General features: G+C 45.7%; 1 protein-coding gene across 1 annotated transcript; it reads left to right on the forward strand.

Moving 5' to 3' along the window:
- Positions 1–5,800: 5,800 nt before the first annotated feature.
- LOC308162201 (ubiquitin domain-containing protein 1-like) lies at positions 5,801–9,503 on the forward strand (the record flags this gene model as incomplete). Its single annotated transcript, XM_080536321.1, has 4 exons — positions 5,801–5,921; positions 7,932–8,144; positions 8,830–9,015; positions 9,292–9,503. The coding sequence occupies 4 exons, from the start codon at positions 5,801–5,803 to the stop codon at positions 9,501–9,503; spliced, it is 732 nt and encodes a 243-aa protein (XP_080392447.1).
- Positions 9,504–9,841: the final 338 nt, after the last annotated feature.

Below are 9,841 nucleotides of genomic sequence, written 5' to 3' on the forward strand. Positions count from 1 at the left end.
GAAGTCAACGTGGTCGTGAAAGAGGAGGAAGGAGGGGAGGGAGTGGAGGTGAATGTGATGGTGAAAGAAGAAGAAGTAGAGGAGGAAGGAGGAGAGGATGAAGAGATGGTAGATGTGATGGTGAAAGAGGAGGAGGAGGTTAGAGGAGAGGAGGAAGAAAAGAAAGATGTGATGGTGAAAGAAGAAGTAGAGGAAGAAGGAGGAGAGGATGAAGAGATGGTAGATGTGATGTTGAAAGAGGAGGAGAAGGTTAGAGGAGAGGAGGAAGAAAAGAAAGATGTGATGGTGAAAGAAGAAGAAGAGGAGGAAGAGATTAAAGATGTGATGGTGAAAGAAGAGGGAAGAGAATATGAAGTTGTGAAAGGAGAGGAAGGAGAAGAAGAAGAGGAAGTGGAGGATGAAGATGTCATGATGAAAGAAGAGCAAGGAGAAGATGGATTGGTGGACACAGATGGTGAGGATGGTGAGTTCATGTTCTGTATTTGGCGAAAGCCAGGCCAGATTAATGAATAGTTCAAAGGGCGCTGGCAGATATTTAGCGGTGTATGCAATCAGACATTTATTTTCATTTTTATTTTCCCCACGATTTCCTCCATAGCAGTTGTTGATTCATTCAAACTAAAGTTGTTACAATTTCTCTAACTTCTATGACTGATCATGGAATTACAACTGTTGAGCAAGACAGTGAGTGACAGTTAAACTAGGTACAACGTGAATACTCTTAAATTGAAACGTTAAACTTGGATTCTGTCTCCGTTTGAGAGAATATGCTTTAAATCAATTGTTAATGATAAAACATTGATACGGTATCCATTTGTTGTAATATCTCTGTAACTCTCTGAACACTACATGTTCCCACAGCGTGTGCAGACTCCAGAGATGTGGTGTTACTTCTGGCACTGCTGAGTCTATGGAAGCAGCACTTGTTCTCATGTTGTTTCTAATCCTGTATATGTTCCTATTCTTACAGGAGAGAGCTCCAACCCAGACTCAGACATGGAGCCCAGCTCCACCGCATCAGGAAGCCATAAACAACACAGACGGAGGAGGAGGAGCTCAAGACAGAAGAATCACCACTGTTTAGATTGCAGTGAGAGTTTCATTTGTCCAACTCACCTTAAATCACAACCACAGACTCAAGGAGGACAGAAGATTCACTCTTGTCTTCAGTGTGGAAAGAGATTTAGTCATATGAGCGATCTAAAGAGACACCAGAGAATACACACAGGAGAGAAGCCGTTCTGCTGCTCCCAGTGTGGGAAGTGTTTCAGTGTGGCAGTAAGCCTAAAGAAACACCAGAGAATACACACAGGAGAGAAGCCGTTCTGCTGCTCCCAGTGTGGGAAGAGTTTCAGTCAGGCAGCATCCCTAAAGAGACACCAGAGAATACACACAGGAGAGAAGCCGTTCTGCTGCTCCCAGTGTGGGCAGAGTTTCAGTCAGGCAGGACACCTAAAGAGCCATCAGAGAATACACACAGGAGAGAGGCCATATTCCTGCTCCCAGTGTGGGCAGAGTTTCAGTCAGGCAGGATCCCTAAAGAGCCATCAGAGAATACACACAGGAGAGAAGCCGTTCTGCTGCTCCCAGTGTGGGAAGAGTTTCAGTCTGGCAGAAAACCTAAAGAGTCACCAGAGAATACACACAGGAGAGAAGCCGTTCTGCTGCTCCCAGTGTGGGAAGAGTTTCAGTGAGGCAGGATCCCTAAAGAGACATCAGAGAATACACACAGGAGAGAGGCCATATTCCTGCTCCCAGTGTGGGCAGAGTTTCAGTGAGGCAGGACACCTAAAGAGACATCAGAGAATACACACAGGAGAGAGGCCATATTCCTGCTATCAGTGTGGGCAGAGTTTCAGTGAGGCAGGATCCCTAAAGAAACATCAGAGAATACACACAGGAGAGAGGCCATATTCCTGCTCCCAGTGTGGGCAGAGTTTCAGTGAGGCAGGACACCTAAAGAGACATCAGAGAATACACACAGGAGAGAGGCCATATTCCTGCTCCCAGTGTGGGCAGAGTTTCAGTGAGGCAGGACACCTAAAGAGCCATCAGAGAATACACACAGGAGAGAGGCCATATTCCTGCTCCCAGTGTGGGCAGAGTTTCAGTCAAGCAGGATCCCGAAAGAGACATCAGAGAATACACACAGGAGAGAGGCCATATTCCTGCTATAAGTGTGGGCAGAGTTTCAGTGAGGCAGGATCCCTAAAGAGACATCAGAGAATACACACAGGAGAGAGGCCATATTCCTGCTCCCAGTGTGGGCAGAGTTTCAGTGAGGCAGGACACCTAAAGAGACATCAGAGAATACACACAGGAGAGAGGCCATATTCCTGCTCCCAGTGTGGGCAGAGTTTCAGTGAGGCAGGACACCTAAAGAGACATCAGAGAATACACACAGGAGAGAAGGTTTAAGGAGACAGGAGCCCTAAAGAAGAAGGGGGGGTCTGCTGGCTGCACCATCATCTACTGTATGGATATTTACTTGTTGATCGGATCAGGGAGAAGGTTGTGTCATGACATGAGCCTTTTCTAGATTATTTTCTCTCAATTCCTCCTGTCCTCTCCTCCTACCCTCCCTTCCTCTCCCTCCTTCCTCCTCCTCCCTTCCTCTCCTCCCCTCCTCTCCCTCCTGGAGAGTGAAGGAGGAATCGAGGTCGTAGGAGTTGAGATGTCCTTGTCCCCTCCTGCGTCATGTGGTCACCGCCCCTTCCACCCAGATGTGGCCTTGGTGTTTAGAAGCCGAGTGTGACTGAATACTGTATGTTGTTATGTTTGCAATAAATCCTCCTAACGTTTCAGCTGGAAGACTGAGATGTTGTACATCATATTATATTAAGATATAAATTATTCTCAGTTTTCTATTAGAACAGCTTATTTTCTGGACATACGCCTGGACGTACTCCAACACTGTTTCTCCCCCACATTTGTTAGATTGGCCTCTAGCCTGCGTGTACAGATTGTTTAATGATGTGTTTTTTTTTATGTGATTTTCTTATTTTTGATGTTATGAAAGTTTAAAGGTTGAAGAGCCTCATTGTAACAAACAATAGTTTTAACATCACTTACTTATACTCATAGTTTGTTGTCTCAGTGTTATGTTTGTATTTCTGTTCAGTTCAGCTGTGTACGTGTTTTTGTAGTCCACTAAATCTAGGACTACAATTCCCCAGATATCTAGCCATTAGGTGACATATTTGACACCTGTGTTGTGTGCTAATAAAGTGATGTTGTTTGAACCTTTTATACTCCTGCATTCACTTGTCACTGCTTTATGTCAATAAGATAAGAGCAACCACAAACAAAATCATATCCATGGAGCAAAACGGTGGGATGGCACAAAAAAACAGAAAAAATACACAGATACATAGCTTTGAGACAGAAATGTTGTTATGTTTTGATATGTTTATTGTGTTTGGGACAAATACAAATCAAATCAAATCCCAAATGTCCAGAAGTGCTAACCTGTTGTCTTCCTTGTTGTGTTATTAGTACCAGATGCTGTCTGCTGGGGAAGTGACCCCTCAGCCCCCCTCAGAACTGAGCCAGAGCTTTGCTTTGGGTCTCGCTTCTCTTGCTCCTCTACCAGCTTCTAGAACAGCCGTGCCTTTTTACCTCCTAAATGACCCCCTCTTTACAATGCTAACCTGCTACTTTCACACAACCACCACTAGTTGGCCGCTTGTAAACTAGCCTGCCTCCTACACAGAAAAACTGCAAAATAGCTTTATACTAGCTTATCCTGATGTGATTTTGAAAATGTAAGGATACTGGGTGGTAGAACGCACATATCTCGGACAAGTCATGAAAGGAGGGTCCTGAAATGTGATCAAAGTGCAAAGATATCACATTTTTCTTTCCTCACAGGGGTCATGACCCCTCATGGCTGTTCTAGTGTTAATAACCTGAGGAGACTTAGCTTCATCACATCGTGTGTCCTTAGGGGTCAATTCTTGTGAGCCTAGCAACTCACGTGTGTCTTTATTAGTGGTTAATTAGTAGAATTGACATGACAAGACACAGCTGTGTGTCGCCACTCATGGCTGAAACTCACTTGATCCATATTCTACAAGTGTTGCTGAGGACAGTGGTAGTAATCATGTTTATAGCCTTGGAAATATGTTGGTGTACAGTCCATTATGGGTTCCCTAAGCAATCTAGAGGTGGCACTTTTAACTGTTGGGACGCAGGAAAGGACCAAGAATACTTTGTATCACACCCCTCAAGGTTGAAACTCACTTGATTCATGTCCACTTGATTCATATCCACTTGATTCATATCCACTTGATTCATATTGACTTGATTCATATCCACTTGATTCTTATTCAATTGATTCATATCCACTTGATTCAATCATATCCACATGATTCATATTGACTTGATTCATATCCACTTGATTCATATTGACTTGATTCATATCCACTTGATTCATATCCACTTGATTCATATTGACTTGATTCATATCTACTTGATTCATATCCACTTGATTCATATTGACTTGATTCATATCCACTTGATTCATATTGACTTGATTCATATTGACTTGATTCATATCCACTTGATTCATATCGACTTGATTCATATTGACTTGATTCATAACCACTTGATTCATATCCACTTGATTCATATTGACTGGATTCATATTGACTTGATTCATATCCACTTGATTCATATTGACTTGATTCATATCCACTTGATTCATATTGACTTGATTCATATCCACTTGATTCATATCGACTTGATTCATATCCACTTGATTCATATCCACTTGATTCATATTGACTTGATTCATATCCACTTGATTCATATTGACTTGATTCATATCCACTTGATTCATATCCACTTGATTCATATTGACTTGATTCATATCCACTTGATTCATATTGACTTGATTCATATCCACTTGATTTATATCCACTTGATTCATATTGACTTGATTCATAAACACTTTATTCATAAACACTTGATTCATATTAATCAGTACTCAGAAACACTTCTAGAATATGAGTCAAGTGATTTTCAAACTTGAGGGGTGTCATACGAAGTATTCTAACACATATTCTAACATGATTACTACAACCATGTTTAGCCTTGGAAGATTATAGGTTTACAATCCATTATATGTCCCCTATGCAGTGCAGCAGTCTTTCATCATGGTCATTAGGATACTAGAAGAATTATAAACCCTTCAAAGCACAAATAATACAGTCATAGAGTAGGATTACATCTTTATTGACATGTTTATTTCCAGATGTAGTAGCATATCATTTGGGTGACTTCATCCATATGTAGTAGTATTTCTAAATGCTTAAACAAGTTTAACGTGGGCGCTTTTATTTAGAAGGAACACACCCGAGCTAAGTGGGCGGAGTTCCAGAACACAGCTCCGGAAGGACCCCGCGATGACGTCATCAAAAGACGACACCGTGTTGATAACAACTTTCATTCTACTTCTCATGTGAGTCCGTCGAGGCAGCTCGCTTGTAGGAATGAGATGTGATTTCTGGATAATAAGATGTCCGACAGGGCCGTTTGGAGCAGCGCCACTGGTATCTCCACATTGGTGAAAACGCAGTCTGCCTGTCTGTCTGTCTGTCTGTTTCTGCCTGACTGTCTGTCTGTCTCTCTGTCTGTCTCTCTCTGTCTGTCTCTGTGCATAACGCTTTTTTTTCGGATGACGTATTTTAAAAATGTGCATACGAAAAAAACTGCATCAGTGTGCAAAGACCTTTAGTTGTGTGTTCTGCTGCTGACCCCCTCCTGTCCTGCGTGTGGCGCTGTAGAGCACCAGGCCCCCATGGACGACCAGGGGTCCCAGGTATCCCAGGCCGTCAGGGAGCAGCTGGCCAGGCTCACCCAGGGATACCCTCAGTTCTCTGGCTGCGGAGCCACGGTGGCAGCCTTCGTCTCCCAGTCACGTGAGTGGGCGGAGAGGGAGGGGGAGGAGAGGGAGGGGGAGGAGAGGGAGAGGGGAGGGGGGGGGGAGAGGAGAGGAGGGAGAGGAGAGGGAGAGGAGGGGGGGGAAGGAGAGGGGCGAGGGGCTACTGTACTTTCCACGTCACACGCACACCCTGGTAGTAACCCTCCTACACACACACCCTGGTAGTAACCCTGCTACACACACACCCTGGTAGTAACCCTCCTACACACACACCCTGGTAGTAACCCTCCTACACACACCCTGGTAGTAACCCTGCTACACACACCCTGGTAGTAACCCTCCTACACACACCCTGGTAGTAACCCTCCTACACACACACACCCTGGTAGTAACCCTCCTACACACACCCTGGTAGTAACCCTCCTACACACACACACCCTGGTAGTAACCCTGCTACACACACACCCTGGTAGTAGTAACCCTCCTACACGCACACACACACTGGTAGTAACCCTCCTACACACACCCTGGTAGTAACCCTCCTACACACACACACACCCTGGTAGTAACCCTCCTACACACCCAGGTAGTAACCCTCCTACACACACACCCTGGTAGTAACCCTCCTACACTCACACCCTGGTAGTAACCCTCCTACACACACACCCTGGTAGTAACCCTGCTACACACACACCCTGGTAGTAACCCTGCTACACACACCCTGGTAGTAACCCTCCTACACACACACACCCTGGTAGTAACCCTCCTACACACACCCTGGTAGTAACCCTCCTACACACCCTGGTAGTAACCCTCCTACACACCCTGGTAGTAACACGCCCCAGGTATGATGATGCTGATCATACTACTGTAGACAGGCCCGGATTAACCCCCTAGGGTGCCCTAGGGTGACCAGACTTGATGTGTGCCCCCCCCACACACACACCCTCCTACTTTGCAAGTGAAAGTGTGATATTTACTATGGTTACAAAACCCATAGATTTACAAGAGCATATAACTACAGTACAGGCTGATTCTCAAATCTGAATGCAACTCACATCACAATGCAACACGACTTTCTAAATATAGGCTAATTATTTCCATCATAAATGGCCTGAGACTACATGCTAAACCATAACAAAGGGGGGAAATGCACGTACTGTATACTACAATAAAACAAGCTCAATACCAACCAAGTCCAATAACGACTGTTGCAGGCATATAAGAATAAGAACATATTTTCTGTCAGCATTAATGAAGCGTACTACAGGTATTATGGAAATAAACAGCGCCTCTCTCTGCCGCTCTGCTCACCTTCGTGATGCTGTATCAGACGTAGACACACACGGCCCTGCGTCATCGCGCACTTGTCTGTGACTGGGGGGGGGGGGGCACTTACACCGAACTCGCAATTATTTATCTTTTTATACATGATAGCCTAAATATAACCGTTAGTTTTGTACCTGTGTGGATGACTTCCAGTAAATATAGCCTATATTTTAAAAATGTGCGCAAAATATTTTAAAGGTCTCTTCATTGTCCGAATTATTTGGTGCCCCCCCATTGGCTGGTGCCCCAGGGCGTTCACCCGATGCAACATATGGATAATCCGGGCTTGACTGTAGAGAGGCATAAAATATGGCGAGCTCATGTTCTGGTGGACTGTTGATCTCCGGGTTCCCTTTGTGTGTGTGTGTGTGTGTGTGTGTGTGTGTGTGTGTGTGTTGGTCTCAGTTCTGTGCATGTGTACAGTGCCAATCTGGCAACCTTACTAGTGGAGACTGAACCAGGTTACGCAGAGCTTCAGAATTGGCAGCTACAGTGAATTCTGAAAACATTATTTACCATGAGTGTTACTGCTCTGCTTTTTACTTACTTATATCAGAGCATGATTAGTGGTTGGTCCGGAGGCCTACATGTCTGTAGTTAAATGCATTCCACAGCATTGTAATGCTTTTTAGCTGCACTGGCCTAGACTTCCATCTATGGCCATGCTGCCCTCAACCCTGACTGATGTACCTCTCCTCCTCAGGACGGAATTAACCTTTAAAGAAGGAGCGGCTCAAGTGGAAGAGTGAGTACCCCATGACCGAGGGCCAGCTCTGCAGTAAGAGAGATGAGTTCTGGGACACAGCCCCAGCCTTTGACGGGAGGAAAGAGATATGGGATGCGCTCAGAGCAGCAGCCCTGGCTGTAGAGTGCGACGACCTGGAACTGGCACAGGCTATAGTGGACGGAGCTTGCATTACCCTGCCACATGGTGAGTTAAGGCACACACTCACTCATGCACGCAGAACCCTGTCTGTTGCTCTGAGATTACTGTGATGGTTACATAATGCTCACAGGGCAGCGTAACAAGAGTGGATACCTTGATAGACAGGATGGACACACACTTTTTTAGCGTGTGTCTGGGTTGTCAGCACATGTTTACTCCCGATATTAACACTGGCTCAGCCATGAGGTGTCATTTGACCCCTGTGAGTACAAAAGAAATTCTACCTTTGCACTCCATCAAATCTCAGGACCCACCTTTCATGATTTTTCCTAGATATGTGCGTTCTACCACCCAGTATCCTTACATTTTCTCCCAGCTGACTGCCTGCTAGACTGAACCATCTACAACCCTTAGCCTGCTAGACTGAACCATCTACAACCCTTAGCCTGCTAGACTGAACCATCTACAACCCTTAGCATTTACCCTTTTGGGGTTTGCTGATCTAAGATTAGAAAAAATATTGATTGCTGCTCTATTTTGTTGTTGTTGTTTTCTTTCTCTTTTTAACCAATGGGGTTAGTGGAGATGCGGTGGTGGTTAGGGAAGGTTCTAGAGGTATGGAGCTTAGTATTAGTGGTTAGGAGTGGAGTTTTTTTCTTTTTTTCGGCTGAGATGGTGACCGAGGGTCTTTGAGTGTCTGATGTTCCTGTTTCTCTCCCCTCCCTTCTAGGTACTCTGACAGAGTGTTACGACGAGCTGGGAAACCGCTACCAGCTCCCCGCCTACACTCTAGCCCCTCCCATCAACATCATCACTGAGCGCACCAACGAGAGCAAAGCCTCTGAACACCCTGAGCAAGAAGCTCCACCCCCTCCTCCCAAACAGGAGTTCCTGCTGCGCGTCCGCCTGTCATCAGGTATACTGACGTCGAATACCAAAACTACTCCTAGTCCGTATCCCCTACCCCCCCCCCCAAGCACCTTAGGGCTACATGAGAGAATTGGATATGTATGATCAGTATGGTAATGGTCCCTTGATGGTTCTGCCACATTGTGTATGTACCTGTACTTTCCTCACATCTACACAAGCACCTAGGAGGTAGGGGCAAGGGGTTGATAGGGGATGAATGATTCTCAGTGCACAATGGTTCAAATGGCAGCAACAAGTTGACTTGACTCTATGTTTTTGACAGGTAAGGACCTACGTCTGACGGCCAGCATGGCAGACTCCATCTCCCACCTGAAGAAACTGTTGCACGGGCAGGAGAACATTGACGTGGGCCACCAGAGGTGGTTCTTCTCTGGAAAACTCCTCACCGACAAGACCCGGCTTCAGGACATCAAGATGCAGAAGGACTTTGTCATCCAAGTCATTGTCAACGAGAACCCACCTGTCATACTCTAACTGAGGAGAGAGGGTGGGAGAGAGGGAGTGAGAGAGGGAGTGAGAGAGGGAGTGAGAGAGGGAGTGAGGGAGTGAGTGAGTGAGGGAGTGAGAGAGAGAGGGAGTGAGAGAGGGAGTGAGAGAGGGAGGGAGTGAGAGAGGGAGTGAGAGAGGGAGTGAGAGAGGGAGTGAGAGAGGGTGGGAGAGAGGGAGTGAGATAGGGAGGGAGTGAGTGAGAGAGGGTGGGAGAGAGGAAAGAGAAGGTCTTCCACGGCTTCAGGACATCAAGATGCAGAAGGACTTTGTCATCCAAGTCATTGTCAACGAGAACCCACCTGTCATACTCTAACTGAGGAGAG

The sequence above is a fragment of the Nansenia antarctica genome (assembly GCF_963989245.1).
Source record: "Nansenia antarctica genome assembly, chromosome: 1".
Classification (NCBI taxonomy): Eukaryota; Metazoa; Chordata; class Actinopteri; order Argentiniformes; family Microstomatidae; genus Nansenia; species Nansenia antarctica.